General features: G+C 49.8%; 1 protein-coding gene across 1 annotated transcript in view; it reads left to right on the top strand.

Moving 5' to 3' along the window:
* TOX2 (TOX high mobility group box family member 2) overlaps nt 1-16,239 on the top strand; it is a 135,061-nt gene that overhangs the window by 56,786 nt on the left and 62,036 nt on the right. The window contains exon 3 of the mRNA XM_085313908.1: nt 8,447-8,692. Within this exon, the coding sequence (XP_085170034.1) occupies nt 8,447-8,692 (246 nt within the window). The remainder of the gene's footprint in view (nt 1-8,446; nt 8,693-16,239) is intronic.

Raw genomic sequence — 16,239 nt, 5'->3', positions numbered from 1 at the left:
GATACGCTGATGTTCCCATTGGGCTGTATCTGAGAGCACAGGGCAGGGACCGTCACCTCTGTCCCRCCACCAGCATAGGAAAGCTTACTCCCATTGAATCTCAGGGAGTATGTGTTAACCAGATTATTATTAATAGCTGGGACATCGTTCCGCGTTTATCTACCATAGAAATGGGATACAAGTGGGCAGGCTGAGCCCAGAAGATCCTAAGAAGGTTGTTGCTAGCATCAGTGSCATTCAAAACATGGTGTAATGAAATCTGTAGAAAGCACAGAGACATCCCTTCCCCTGTCAGATTCGGCTGAAGCCATCCAGAAAGCTCAGATATTAGAAAGCCCATGGTTCTGTGACTGCGCTGGGTTTGCAKCTGTAGCAGCTTGGACAAAATCAGCCTGTGCGACGTTAAAAGGCTCCGTTCAAAGCAGCAGCTCTCCGGTAGCGTTGCGGTTAAGGTGGAGGCTGGCTTTCTGCTCCGGTTCGTGGCAGCCTGCAGAAGTCTGCACCTGAGCAACGCCTGCATTGCAGGAGGAGCAAACGGTGAGACACCTGGGGAACACTGAGGTTATTTCATTACTCCGGGGGTGAAGCGTTTGTTAGGGATTTCAAAACGCTTTAGCACAGGTGTGAAAGAAGAGCCCAGAGGTATCAACAGGGAGCTGGCAGGCAGGTCCTGGTTTCCCTCTGCCTGCTGTTCTGGTGTGCCCCTAACTTCCCCAGGGCAGCTGTTTATTATTGGAAGTTGTGCAAACCCTTCCAACACACATTTATTTTCATGCAGGAACTCCTTTTTTCCCCTGTTCAACAGAATTCTCATGGTTGAAAACCTGAGCACGTGAAAATATACCTAAAAGGGTCTGGGAACAATTCAAAGACAATTTGTAGATTGTACGTGACTGACTGTTAATAAATAYTTCTTTCCAGTATTTATCCAACCCTACCCCAAGTAATTCATTGGCCCTGCAATCCCCAGGCTGGATCTCCACCTGTGAAGATGAGGCAAATCAATTGCCATTCCTGAAACACAGAGCTGCTGATGTGGAAAATCAGTGCTGCTTCACTTCTTGGCGCTGGGCTCATGAAATCCTAGGTGCTAAGGCAGATCTCTGGCACCCCCACTCCAGGACAGGGTGCCAGAGGGGTGGCAATGGGCGCGTGCCCCTGCCCACAGCCCCGTGGTCGCTTCTCAGTGAGCACCCTGCCATTTCCCTTGCTGTCCCCAGAGCATTTCTTTAGAGTTTCTAAAGTTCTCAGTCTTCTTCAGCTACCTAAGCTGATTTTTCTGCCTCTTCAGCCTCAGCACTTCACTGCCTTGGCTTGGAGCATCCCTGGAGGGATGCAAAGATTGAGGGTGAGYGTGGCAGTGGTCGTGCCACTTGGGAAGTTTATTGAAGCAAACCAGCTGCCTCTTCATGGGTATTTTTCTGCAATCTTTTTGCCAATCTGTGCTCCTCAAGCTCCCTGTGCCAGTGTAAAGGGGGCTGTCTCTCACCTGAGGAATAGCTCTCAGCTCCTGGTCTTAATGCCAGGCGGGCCAAGCCGTGCAGGAGGGGTCCGGATGGGCTGAGCCACCTCTCCCGTCAGCGGTGCTGTGCTTTGCAGCGGACTCTTGGGCAGAGCGTGCTCTACCCACCGTAGAGCTGTGCAGCTGGGATCCCATGGGCCGTTTTACCTCACATTATGGGAAACCCTCTGGCTGCCCTGAGGTCCATCACTCCAGGTGTTTGCTTCGTCTTGGGTTTTTTAATCTATTTATTTGCCACCYGTGCTGCTTGCTTTGCAGACCTGCAGAGCCTCGTTGTTATAGGTTGAAGTACGCAGCTGGGCCTGGGTGAAAGGTAGGAATTACCCTGTGGGTCTGCTCAGTTGTGGGGAGATGGAATCAGAAATGACCTCTGGAGCTGGGCCAGCCCCTCCAAAAGCACTGCCACCATCTCGTTCCTGCTGGAGGACTGGCATGGGCACCKCATAACCTCCTGCATCCTCTACGCTATTAGTGGAGACCAGGAGGACAAGCTGATGTCCTATTTCCCTCTGGGCGCCAGATATAGGCCTCAGTAACAGGTTTAGCTCAGTTGGTTACAGCATGGTGCTGCTAATACCAAGGTCACAGGTTCAATCTCTGTACGGGCTATGCTGAGGGTTGGACTAGATGATCTCCAGAGGTCCCTTCCAACCTTACCATTCTATGATTCTATGATACCTTTCAACCTTACAAATAGCAATGTTTTCCTTGTTTTGCAGACTTCCTAGGCTAGCCTTGGGCTGCTTAGACCTATCTAATCTCTGAATTATCTAAAGGGTCTTGTTTTTAAAGCAGTAAGCTCTAGCTTTAGCTGCAGAAAAGACCTAGTTAGTAGGTGAGTCCATGGTGKTGTGTGTCATCTGGATGATTAGGGTGGGATGGATCACACCAGTCTACGTATTTCCTTGTGCCTTCCCAGGAATACATTTTCTCTCTTAGGCTCATATTTATGATTGAATGTTATTTGACAGGGCAAATATTTACCTGCAATAATGCTGCAAATCTCTGTCCTTCTAAGTGTGAATACTATTTCTCTGAATCAATGTTTGGCTGGAACTCCTGGATCCGAGCAGATAATCACACGGAACATGACTCAGTGGAGAATTGGGGTCACTGGATGTTTGCCATGTTTTGAAGGAGAACAGTTTCCCAGGTCTTTGGTCAAGTCACGTCTTCTATGATTAATAACAATGCACGGAGGAGAGATGGTGCTCGCCAGCTCTAGAGAGTGTTTTATAAAGAAGAACAGTGCTTCCCTCCCCTTCCAAGCAGGGAAAGRTAGAAGAACGCAAAAGGCTTAATTTGTAGACATGCTCAAAACTTCCTGCTCCCTCCTGAATCACCTGCACTGCAAGTTCTTAGCATCTTTTAAAATATGGCTGTGTTTATGGCCTTGGCTGAGTCACAAACAGTCCCTCAAGAGCTCTACTGCATTAAGGCATCTGGCTCTCCCTTCATTTCGAACCAGCTATCTGCTGGATGTAGCAGCCTGGCTGCTGTGGATGGGTGGATCCAAGAACAACCCTCTCCTCCCCAGTGCTCCTGGGAATACTTCCCTGGGCCTGTGCGCACAGTTAGACAGAATGTTTTTGTTGCTAGATGGTTGCCTGGGGCTGCCAGGGCTTGGCTTTATTTGCAATTCAAAAAGAGGTATGGGGTAGGAGCAAAAAATGAAGTACATTGGTAGGGGTAGGAGAGTGGTTTTGAGTCTGGCTACACAGGGTCTGCAAGGTCTCTGTGCCTGCTGAGCCATCAGTGCAGGTCTGTGGTATGCCGGTGACATCCTAATTCCCTCTCCTTGCCCAGAAGATGTGAGTCCACCCATGCTGGCAGTGCTCTGCCCTGCAGCAGGCAACCTTCTCTTGGTTCTAACCGGGTTCMTCTTGCAGAGCCTATGGTGAAAGGACAGCAGATTTCACTGCACAGAGAAGGATATCCAGGCCAAGTTTGACAACTTTAAAGATGTTCTCTGCTTTTGCAAGAGGGATAAGCATGGTTTCTGCTGATAGGCCATGGCCCAAAACTTCCTTCTACATGAGAGCCTTCTGCTGCACTGGGCTCTGCAGGAGGTCTCTTCCTTGCTGGAAGGCTCCTGCAGCCTATGGAATACCTGAAGGGTCCTTCAGAGGCGTCAGTTTCTCATGCAGAGGCGGAACGTTTGTGCCCCATATGCACCTGGCAGAAGAAGTTGAAATCTGGCCTAGTGCCTTAAATTGATCAAAGTGAAAGCTGGGAGGTAGCTTCCCCGTTCCCACCCCTGCACACCCCATCAGTCTCGTTTGGGCCCGTGACGTGGTGCCAGCACGTCCAGGCCTAACGCGTATAAAAAGCCAAGTGACGTGTCCCAGCAAGTTGCTTACTCAGAGTGGACRAGATGGGATGCTGTCTCCTTGGCTCAAGCTCTTCCTAACTGTCCTTCTGCCTGTTGCTAGAACAAGCCCTTGCGCAGTGGTTTTGCAGTGATGAGTGTCCAGACTGCATGGCTGAAGGGGAGATCTGACTCCAGCACCCCTCTCACTTAACCTTTCGAAGTGCTGCCTTGTGCAGCACRCTGATAAAAGCAGAGGAGACACGCGATTGTTTCTCGCCGGCGCTGAAGGAGCACGGGAAGTGTGTTTCTTTGTTTCGTGCATGATGCTGCATTATGRCAGTGGGAGACATTTGCAGTGAAAATGCTTAGCGCTGTTTCCAGCTCACCTTTCGGTTCCTGGTTCCCCTGGTAAGGCCTTCTGCCACATCAGGTTTGGGTGGAGCAGTTCCCAGCCTCCTGGATGCTGGGAGGAATCTAGTTTAATCASCTGTTGCCTCTGTGACACTCTATGAGGACGGCTTTTTTGCAGAGGGACCTGATCATTCTGCTGTAAAGCTTTTGCTCTCCAYCCGCTCTCTTGATTCAGCTCTTGGCACCCTTTGACTGCAACTCCTGCTTCTGTGCCAGCAGACGTGCACAGTGGTAGCTCTGCAGAACTGCCTGAGCCCCCTCCCTGTCGAACGTGCTTTGCTCAGCGTATGCACGGAGCTATTGCTTGAACACGCGTGAAAGAGGTAGGAACTTGTTTCCTTCCTCATCATCCTCAAGTAGCTCTGTTCCCCCGKAGGTTGGCCAGGGCACATCTCTCAGAGCCGGTGTTGTGTTGCCCTCCATTCTTGCTCATCCTGCTCCTGGGGACTTGCTCTTTGCAGCAGCTTACCTTTTTCCAGCCTCACCTCTTCCCTATCATCCCTCACAACTTTCTCCAGCTGCTAGAGCCTTTGTGTCTTTCCCGGCTTGCATCACCTGGCAAGTTGCTGGAGTCACCTTTAGATGCTGCACTGGGTGCCTCTTTGAGGGCTTGGGCCTTTCCATCTCTTTGTCCTTCTCCTGAAAAGCRTTAGGGGGTACAAGAAGCCTGGGAGGTCCTGGCCTGTTGCCTAAACCTGTTGCACTGTGCCCTTGGCTAGGTGCAGTGTTGGACAGGAGACTATGTCAGGGTTTCTCCAAGACCTATTGGTGCTTGGGGAGCACAGGCTGTGTCCACAGGTGCCATGGCGAGGGAGCCATGGCCCAACACACAGGGTAAGGCATGTAATWGTGGTAGAGAAGACATGCAGCAGGATGAAGGCCTTTCTCTACATCCTCGCACAACCTCCCTTCCACCCCTCCAGCTTCTGCGCCTGGATCTACAGGTTGGCTGAGGTGGGCTTTGTCACTGGAGTGCAGGAACCCATGTTCAAACTGGGATTTTATGAAGGAAAAAAATGTTTTAATTCGATTTTGATGCTGTAGAAGGTTGGTTGTATGCAATGCCCTCTTGTGGCTTTGGTGCCCAGGCATGGGGCACAGCTGTGTTGCCATGATCAGGGTGCTTTGGAGCACATTGGTGCCTGGCCCTGCAGCCCCAACCTTGCCATGGCTGGGKCAGAAAGACGCCCGGGGTCTAAGCACACTAAAGGGGTGAGGGTGAGGAGGGGTTCGGAGCAGAGACGCTGTTGCATCTCTGAAAGTGCTCGGGTGATCCTGTTACTCCATCTCATTGCTGCAGGCGGAAGCAGTGATTTCACACTCAAAGCAGCACCCATCTGCCCTGCAGAACAAGCTGAGAGAGGATTTGCAAGATAAGGCTTGTTGTTTCAGCTGATTTCAGTGTTTTAATTTGAAGAGGAATAATGTGTAATCACAACAACTGTCATCTATTTGACAGTGGAAAATCCTAGATCTTCCGTTTTTTTTGTGTACCGCGGTGGGCAGCCTTTTAGTAAAGCGAGCTTCTCTGCGCGCTTGCGTTTGGAGTCCTGGTGGGATGGATGGGTTCAGACCAGCTCACTAATCTAATTTGTAATGTATCCTCATAACGTATAATTGGCTGTTTAATTTAATTCAAATTAACATAAGAATAGAAAATACGATCTGCAGCGCAGCCCGCGTGGTGGCCGAAGGGCGCGTTGGGCATGGCTGGCGACGGGTTTGGGCTGCCGGCCTCGGCGCGTGCGGCGCTGGAGCACCACGCCGCCCCCCGGGAGCGCGGCTGCGTTGGCGCGGGCACGTCGGCGAGCGCCGCGTGCTGCAGCAGCTCACCGCCCGCTCCCACCCTTCCGAGGGTCTCTCTGCCTCACCTCCCTGCCCCGTCTCTCTAGCGAGCTATTTAAAACGCGCGCAGAGCGAACGTAGCCCACTCTGGAAAASTGTTCGTAGCGATAACGGCGTGACCGCTCGCGGGCGCCGAGTCTGATTATGCTGATTGGATATTGTCTAATCTGATTTTGATTGTGTACAGCTTTGATTGTGAGTTCGATATGTCTGCACAATACTGTAGCTGTTCGGAAAGCTTTGTGATTTAAACTGTTTTTAATTTTTCCCAGGCTCAGTAGAGCAGAGGCAGAAATGTGCAGGGGGCGAGAGCAGGGTGACAGGGTTTTTGCACTCTGTGCAAAACCGCCTCAAAGCCCTTTGGTGAGCTGCTCTGCAGGAATGCAAGAAACTTACATTTTTGAAGAGAGCTTTAGGAAACTTTTGAGTAGGTTTTACATAATTTAGTTAAGCGCAGCAAAGCCACTTGCTTATATACCTGATACCAAAATAAACCAGCTGGAGGAACAAGTTTGCTCTTCAATGATTTATTTAAATCCCTCTCCGTACGCCATGGAACGAAATCCTCTTAAATAACCGGGAAAGAATTGGCGTACCTCTAAGTGCGTAGCCCAAATGAAAACTTAACTACTAGACTTATTAAGTGGGATCTATCTGTCTGCTTTTGCCTCTCATCGCCCCCAGCCCCTTTCCGGTATAAAACCAATCCTAGACAGAAGCCAGCTGGAAAAGTAGACGAGCTCGAGTTTCCACCGCACAAGAGCTGTTGATACAAAGCTATTGAAGCCCAGACTCCGGTCTTGTATTTCGTGTGCGCTCATATTCCCGTCGAAGCCGGGGGAACGTCAAGTGGATGCGAGCGGCGGGGTTGGGTGCGCGGCGCGTCTTCTTTTCTCTGTTTTTTACAACGGGACGAGAGGGGCGAGGAGGGGGGAGCGTCGACACAGCGCAGGGCGAGCCGCGCTTCAGACCATCGCGCTTTGCTGGCTGGGGAGCGCGGTGGGCGCGGGCGCCGGCTCTTGCGCCAGCGCGATGCCAGCGCCGTCTCGCGGGCGAGCTCCCACCGGGAGCCAATACCCGCGCGGCGCCGCTTTCTCCCCGCTGCCTCTCGCGCCGACTGCCGAGTCCCAGCTAAATACTCTTCTTATTTTATTAAGGGTTCCCCCCCCCTGCATGCTAGGGTGATGAAGTGCGTGAATCCGAGTTGAGTTCTTGGGCCATGGGTTAACAAAGCCTGCAGCGTTYAACTGGTTTTGCACACATCTGGGGTTTTGCTCTTAAATCAAGTATTAACTCCAAATTCAACCATGAAACTAGGTGATCTGAAAAACTTAGCTTAAAATCCATGTGTATAATACTATGGCTAATCAGAATTTCATATGCTATAATATGTGAAACAGTAGACATTTAGAGTAAGCTTTCTCTGCCAGAGGCTCATTATCTTCTGCTTTCATAATTAGTGATTTTGGATAGATCCTCACTTACGTTTTGAGGCAAAGACGTTTTTGTTGCCAGTGAAAACAATTGCACAGGTGTAATGACATACTCTTTTTTAATATAAATTGGGATACTTAAGAGTGAACAAACCACCAGAAGGCATGGGAATCGGAGAGGATACCAGTACGTCTGCATGTTTGTCATCCCTTTGTGGGAGCATTGGTAAGGAGGTGATGGGAGTGCTTGTCCCAGCTGGAGGTGGACAAGAGTGTAAGTAAGGAGAGATCTCCATGTGTGGTACTGTCATGCAAGACTTTCAAGTAATTTAGCAAGTGTTACAGCTATGTTTCTAAATGGCTCTCATGCTGGAGTGTTTGAGGAACCAATGGACATTTCATTCCCAAGTACTGCTTATTTCCATGGAGCTGGCTGCCTAATTTTCTTAAATGCTCTTGAAAATGCCAGCTCTAGATATTGCATAAGTACCAAGAGAGGAACTTGATCCTGCAAAAGCAGCAACTGGTTGGGAATGGTAGTGTTCTTTCATGGCCATTAGCTCYGTTCCTGTGGACAAGCACAGCTCTGCAGGCTTGGCTTTGATCTTTGGCTTGGCTTTGGCTTTTTTTGCAGAGCAGAAGAGGTGCTAAAGGGATAAAATGTGGGAGAAAGGAGGGCAGTGAGGGATGCCCATGAATGGTCTGAGGGGACCTGTGGTGTTCCCTGATGGAGCTGCACCACTACACTTAACTGCACAGCTACTACATAACTGTGGCTTGCTGATGTCTGGGGCAGGAGCTGTCTTTGTAAAAGAGGCATTTTCACTGGAACACAGTTTTGCATTTCTTACACAAATAATGATTTCTTTTTTGCTGAAACAGTGAGGCAGTGACATCTTTTGAAATGTCTTTTTCATATTTTAGACATATAACAGTCAGAACGAGAACAACGAAGACTATGAAATCCCTCCCATAACACCTCCTAATCTCCCGGACCCTTCCCTCCTTCACTTGGTGGACCACGAAACTGGATATCATTCACTGTGCCACAGCCTCCCTCCGAACAGCCTGATACCAGCGTACCCCTATCAGAACATGGACCTTCCAGCCATCATGGTGTCCAACATGCTCAGCCAGGAGGGGCATCTTCTTTCCAGCCAGCTACCAACRGTGAGTAACTTTCTCCGTTACTACCTTTCATGTGAACGCAGGCAATCGCCCGTACACCGTTAGCGTTGTGAGTAGGTTGACTTTAGGAGAAGATTAACATCTAGATATTTGCTGCTGGGGTTTGGCAAAGCGGGCGACGTAGCCCTGACTCGCTGCTCTTCCACGCTCCGAAGTTGGGGCGCGTTGGCTGATGTTGCCATCACTTGCGTGGTCCTGCTGACACTGGTGATTTTGGATGTTTCCAGTTTGTTGTCTTCCCAAGCCCTGTTAATCCCTAAGTTGCCRTCAGGAGGGGGGAAGACATAGCCTTGCCGCTGAGCCACCACGCCGGCCTGAGCTTTCTTCCCAATCTCAAGGGCAGCGAGCTCTCTCCTTGGGTTTGCACACTTAAATTGCCTTTTGGCTTACACTGTAGTAAGGCGATACCTTCAGAAGTTTCAGATGACTCTTCTGTAGGAATAAATAACAGAAGGATAACAAATTAAAATGCAGATCCAGGGAGAAACTTTGGGGCTAATTAGACCTTAGGACACTTTTGTGCTGCACTTGGCAGCACCAAGGAAAGGCTTGGCTTGATTTGGACAGTGGAATTGAATTAATGCTGTAGCTGTTTAATAATATTTTCCTCTTCAGCAGATTTATCTCTGTGGTTAGCTTGCTATATTGTTTCTTTCTAAGATCATTGATTTTCATGGGTGTTGTTGGAAGGCATCAATATCAAACAGTTAATTTTACTTAAATAGCATACTTGCAACTCTACAACTGCACTAGCGAAAGAACATTTGGTGTTGATTGCTTGAATAGATAGCAGTCTGAAAGGTAGTGATAGTTAAATATTTAAATGGGATATTATCTCTTAGTCTAGGAAAATCCAAAGGTTTTCTAAAGTCTTGATGCCCCTGCAAGTTTCATGGTTAGTGTGTTTAAGAAAAATACCATGTTCTGCCCATCAATATTGAGCACAGGCATATTTCTATGAAATTAAATATTACTTAGGTCTCTGTGTTAGGCTTTAGGTTCTTAGATGATTAAAACATTAATTTCTGAGACAAAAAAGAGTCAACTTCAGATGAAATATTTTTCCTCTAGTTTAATTTAAAGCACAACCCCCTTTCCTGACCCCTATTTTCATAACATGATAATTTTATCCTGTGTTGATCGTCTCATTTTTGAGAGGTGATATTGCACTTATAAATCAGTTTCTAAAATACCTAAAGAAACAAGAACAGTGGGATTTATTAAGCAGCTTCTGTATGTCTGAAATAATTTATTTTGGAGTAGTCCTTGGGAAATGTTCTCTTTCTTATTTTATGGTACTGTTTTACAAATGCAGCATCGTGACAATAAATCAGGCCTGAGCCGGAGAAGATAAGAAGGGGGCTTAGTGGGCTGTAAATGTAGAATAGAGAGATTAAGATTTGTTTGCCCCTTACCACTAAAATAAAAAAATCCAGTGAACCCAGAATTTTCCAGCTGATAGCAAATTGAAAGCGTTCCGTTTTTAACRGGAGCCTTTGGAGGTAGAATATATCTCCAAAAGTCCCAACAGAAAAGGAAGTAGATCAAGGAGGGAACTGTATTGGAATTTTAGGTCAAAATTAAATCCTGCCTCGCTCTCATTCATGTCACAGGCTTTTTTTTCTTTCTTTTTTTTTTTTTTTTTTGCTATTGAGCTCTTCCTGTAGAAAGACAGCGCCTTCTAGCCCTTTTTTTCAGCAGAGATGACCTCAAATTTGGGATGTGCAAATAGAGTTCCCACGCTCTCCAGCATGGGACCTCGGCCGGCAGCGTTCACCCCAAAACGCGTGTGTAACTCTTATTAGCGTTAATGGGAGCAGAGCAAGGAAAAATAAAATCCCAGTGACCGAACAAGCTTCTCGAACTCTACCGTTAGCCCTTCTGCCCTCATGCCCGTCGCACCCCAGCCCCTTGCTGATGGCTGAGTGAAGCCAAGCGCGCATCCGGCCCTGCCGCCGTGGCTTTGCAGGGCATGCCGAGCGCTGCACGCCTTCCCCCACCTTAACCACGCTCAGGGGGGTGTTTGCAGCAGGAAGCCTTCAGATCAAGGAAGCAACATGTTTACTAACACTTCCAAAGAGAGAGCATTTACTGCGGGTGGATAGGGATGGCGAGCCGGCTGGAAAGCGAGCCTGGAGGAGGAGGAGGAGGAGGAGGAGGAAGAGGAGGAGGAGGTGTGCTGAGCTTTTGTCTTTGCTCCAGGACCGACCTCGCTGATGCAAACGCCAAGGCTGCGAGCGTCTCACCTTGCTGCTGCTCTTTGCTGTAGTTCGTGCTGGTTTTGCATACGCAGCTACGCAGCCATTTCCTGCCTTGGCTGCCATTGCTTTTGGTTTGAAAGCAGTGAAAAATGTTAATGACAAGCAATTCAAGGTAACATGTTTAGACATTGCTTAGAGTTCTTTCCTCTAAAGCTGTAGCTAGAGACTTGGAATTTTTTAAGGTGTCCTCATGGCAAATCTGGGGCTGCTGGAAAGAGAGGAGATGGGAACCATGCAGAGCAATGCAGATAGGCATTTTGCCCTGCAGCTCAAAAAACAAGTAAGGAAAAYGTGTGCAAGTTGCTCTGTGCTCTGTGGCATGTCTCCTGTCCCAGGATGTCACGACATTCTCCATATATCTCATGAAGTCTCTCAGTGCCTCTGCAAGGTAGGAGATTGCTGCTTCCATCATGCAGTTGAATACCAAAGCACGGCAAGTTTAAATCTTCCGCAGAATTTCCCCAGCCGAATGCCAGGCTCTGACCCTGCCTCCAGCCTGTGCCCCCGCGCCGGGGCCACGGGGGTGTCAGGAGCCTCCGTGCGGCTCCAGAGCTGCTCTCCGAGGGGGCCGTTTGCACACCTAAACGCAGCACGGGACTCTTCACTGCTCTCTCTGTCGTTTTATTTCGCTGCTGTCGTTGTTCTCCCATCGGTTTTTTGAGCAAGCAAGGAACTTGTCGGCACCAAAGATCGGATGAAGGGAGCCGGAGGGGAGCGAGCCGGGCGTCGAGGTGGCTTTAGGAAGGGTGGTGGAGCAGAGCAGAGGGAACACGCAGCGTCGTTTGGGGAAGGSCTGATGGATTTTGTRCTTGTGAAAAGAAASTAACTGACAGTTTCTAATATGGCARAGGTTTTTTCACCGTCTTTTTTTTTGTTGCTTTTATGGGAAAAGAAGAGGGAAAGAGGAAGCATGGAAAGAGGAGAGGAATAGGGGGAAAAAACAGAGAAAGTGTTTTTTCTTTGAGAAATGGGAATATTTAGACAAAAAGACCATCGGAGGGGGAAAAAAAAACGAATCTATCCTCCTTGGAAAGAAAACGACTTTGCCCACTGTAAGAGGCTGAGGGATTTGTGGCCCAGGCAGAGGTGCCGAGCGCCGCGGGGGCGCCCGCGGGACCGGGGAGCTCAGGGGCACGGGGGAAGGATTCGGCAGAAGGTATCCGTCAGAACCAAGGCAGGGCAGGATAGTCTGATCGGAGAGATGGGCAGCAATCCCTGCGTCTGCATGTTTGGAGCACGATGAAAGACCTACGTGACTTTATTTTCAAAGCTCCGACCTTTCCACGGAGTGGGGCACCACTTTGAAATGTAGGACTGCCACAGAAAATCCCGTTTGGGTTCGCATAAACTATCCCAAGCCCCYGTGCGTCTCCCCACCGCTCTGCGGGAGGATTTGCAGCCTGCCCGAATCTTGGCTCACCAGGAGTGCTGGGCGCCCAGGCCCGCTCCTGGCCTGGCAGTGCTGGCAAAGCACATCCACAGTGCAAAAAAAATCAAATTTCTGGTTACCCATGGAACCTATGGATGCGCTGGAACACTACCTTTAATTATAGTTGTGCATTGTTATTTTCCAAGAGTCCCTGTATCAACTACTGGGGGGAAAGAGCAAAGGGCAGATTGGGGAAAGAATTCCCGTAGTGAGGACGAGTGCAGCCCTGAAATTCCTGGAGGGTTAGCTGCTTGGCTTTGCAACCTGAGGACCTGCCCTTCGCACCGTGGGGCTGCGAAAAAGTGAGTGAAAGCACAACGAAATAATTCCGCTGGGGCCGTCCGTCGGTTGGGACCCGCGCTCTGCTGGCCYGGGCCAGGCCCGTGCCCGGCGGGGCGCCGTGGGACGAGCCCGCCGTGCCCGCTGCCGCTGCAGCCCCTCAGGCGGCTCCCTGGGGTGCTGCGAGSTTTCTCGCCAGCCCTGCGCACGCTTGCAGCCTTCGCGAGCCCGCTGCTCCTCGCCAAACACCCTCCGTACCGCCGGGAGCCGCGGTCGGGTGAGGTCAGCGGGGAGCTCGGCAGGTTGCGTTCGACACCCAGCTGAGCGGCCCTGGGAGCTCAGCTGAGGCGCTCGACCTGGCTGCACAGAGCTGCTGAGTGCTGAAAGTTTTCTCACGCAGGAAATAATAGAAGAGAAACCAGTTAGGGGTTGACACGAAAGCTAAGTAAGATTCGTCAGTCCTTTGGCTAAGACGTGGAAATGCATTAATCCGCTAGGCAGTACAAGGCGGGTGGCGCCAACAAATGCTTTCGATGCATAAATAATAATGTAAAATGACTGTCTGTTAGAGTAAGTTCTTTTAAATAGCCCGTATCCCGACGCAGGTTGCGTGCAGCGCCGCCGTTGGAGGCGGCTTGGGTGCGGTAGCGTGGATTGACGTGGTCCTGCGATTCGGGCGATATCCTCCCCGCCGTCGCGACGGCCGCGGAGAGCCCGGCCCCGGCCGCGCTGGCGTGAGCACGGGCTGCGTCCCGCCCCGGGGAGGCCTGAAAGCAGCTGCCAGGCGCGAGGGAAAAGAAATTAAGAAATGGTTGAAAAAACGCGTGCTTGTTGGCATAACGCACGTGTGCCGGCTTGCCGGCGCTCGGCGGCGCGGGCAGAGCTGCCGCCCTTCGCCCGCGCAGCGTCGGTCCGGCGGCCCGAGGGCGGCCGAAGGCTCCCCCCGCCCGGCCCGTCTTCACACCGAGAGTCCCAGGAAATGAGGGGACCCGCAGCAGAGGGGCCGTTGGGGCAATGCTGCACAGCTCCGCCGAAGCGCGGGCGGGGAGCGTGCCGCCTGTAGCAAAGACTTAGCAAAGTCCCCGGTTTTCCTATCGGGGAAGAGCTTGCGCTGGCAATTCTGCGTTAGGTTGCGGCTAATTTGCCTTTCTGCTCGTTAATGGATCGGTATTTAAAAACTAAGCTCGCTCACATGAGCCCTTGGTGGAAAATCGTAATGATACAACCGTACGTGAAGGGTCCTTTGTATTAAACAGAGCCCCGTTTGCAATTCCTTGCTAGTGTTTTTCTCAGAGGCAATAAATGAAAGAAATATGTCTTTTTAAATTTTATAAAACTCAGAAAAATGGTTTTAAACAGCTTTTCTTCACCTCCTATAATTATTTATTTTCAAACAGTCCTTCAGGGTAATGTTCCGTTTTCTTATTTCACACTCCTTTTTCTCATAAATGAACCATCACTTCAATAAATCATTATGAAAACAGAGACTAACACAAACCCTGAAAGGTTGAAAGATTTATGTAACACATTTATGTTTTCCATTTTCTCATTCTGGTACTCCACTGCTAAAGCTAAGCTAATAAAAGCTGCTATTAATATTTCTTGTTGCCTAGCAACCGCAGAGAGGGAGTAATAGCTTTAGCTAGAAAAATAGATGACCGATAAGGAAAAATTCAATTCTTTTATTATCTCAAGGGAAAATGGGCTTTTACTGGAACATTATGATGTACGAGTGTGAAGTTGAATACAAAGGATATTTTTTCAGTTGTTTTTCTATTTTTAATGAACGTTATTTTACCTTCACAAACTCGTTTAAGGCATTTGCCCCACCTACTTGCGAGCTTAATTTAGCAACACCCACACACGCTTCTGGCTTTAAGTATCTGTTGGCATTTTCATCTGAAAGCTCCCTTCCTTGCGTAGCCCTGCTCTGAGGTTTATCGCTTGGTCATAAAATTTCACTCCAGGTCAGAACTTGGGAGGCAAGATTCCCAATCAGAGAGAGTCGATTGGTTTCGTATATAAAAACATACTTTCTTCGCGGAGTGTCCGTGTAGTGATAGTTACTTTCTGAAGTTTTAGCAGTCGTGCCTGAGCTTCCTGTGTTTGGGGGCGAACAGAAATGCTGCTGCTCCTGCCCGTGCTTCAGAACAGCTGGTGCACGCTGGGGATGCGGGTGCAGAGCTGCTGCATGGTTTATGGGCCAGCRCAGACCTGGGCAGCAAGGTCGGTAGGGGAAAGTGGTCTCTCTTCTTCCAGGCACTGTAGGAAAGATCCCCCCTGGGGTTTCTGCTCGTCCTGAACACTAGTAGAAACGCCGTGCAGAGCAGCGTCCCCTCTTGTCTTGTAGCTGCTACAGGCAGTCATGGACAGGACTTGCTAGGCCATGCGAGCACCTCCAGGAGAGGTCGGCATGATGTTGGCCACACTCAGGTCCTGACTCGGCAAGTGCTCAGACAGCAGCAGATCTTACAAGGACTGGACTGTGAATGAAAAGAGGGAGACAAATGATCGAGCTGTGTCCAGTGTGCTTCCTTGGTTAGTCCTCAGCTTCACCCATTGGCAACTTGTTTCTGAGCTACCTAAGGGCAAAGTGTCATGATTTACTTTTCACGAAAGTGAAGTATCGTGATAGCTGCGAGAGGAAACAACGCATGTTGTTTATGGTCAGTAATGCAAGATTTAGTCCAGGGCTAAGGGAAGAGAAGGAGACAAGGTGTGACATTGACCTGCCAAGGCTGGAAAAGAGGTGACCCTCCCTGTCCAGGCTGAGGAGCACGTGAACCCAGTCCTCAGTGGGAGCTTACCTTATGTTTTGATGGCCTCTAAGAGCCTCTGCTGCACAGGTGAACTGCTCTGGAGCGTGTGTCTGTGCCAAGGTGTGCTCCTCTGGCCCAGTGGGCACAGAGGCAGCTGCCAGGTGTCCTCCCAACAGGAGCACTTTGCCTCCCCAAGCTTAACAAGAGTAGTTGTGCCAAGAGCATTGCTCTGTCCTGCCAACAGTGAATGGAAGCAGATACCGTCCAAACTCCCCCTTCCCACATATCTGTCCCCTGCTGCTCTGCTCAGTCCTGCCAAGGAATAACAGCACTTGACAAATACATTTACTTTGCAATAAACCAATTTGCTTTTTCCGTTGGCTTAAAACCCTATTTTTGTCTCATGCCATAAACGCCCCTTAACTTCCCTCAGCCTCCTGGCTTCCTGGGGCCAGTGCTGTGCTCCTTGGAGGGCTTGGGAAGAAGGGAGGAGGCRGGGACCAGGTTGTGGCTCTGTGGAGAGCATATTCCCCTCACGGTAAAATGTCACAYGGATTCTCAGACAGTGATTTTCCTAGAAAGCAGATACAGACAACTGAGGGAAGAAGACAGTGTCCCTGTTCTTGTTTTGCGTCTCCCTGGTGCTTTATGACTCTGAGTTTTCCCTGTGCAGACTGCCTCATCTGAAGAGCTCAGATGCTCCAAGAAAAGAGGTTTGATTGCAGCCTCCAAATTCCGCAGAGGGCTGAAGGGTCTGGCTCACAGTCAGCACATCTCAGGCCTGGTTTCCGCACTCTGGGT

Source organism: Rhea americana, unplaced genomic scaffold, assembly GCF_003343005.1.
Source record: "Rhea americana isolate MKP2758 unplaced genomic scaffold, rheAme1 scaffold_4, whole genome shotgun sequence".
NCBI classification, from domain to species: domain Eukaryota; kingdom Metazoa; phylum Chordata; class Aves; order Rheiformes; family Rheidae; genus Rhea; species Rhea americana.
Note: the sequence above shows the minus strand (reverse complement) of the source record. Positions and strands in the feature narration are given on the sequence as shown.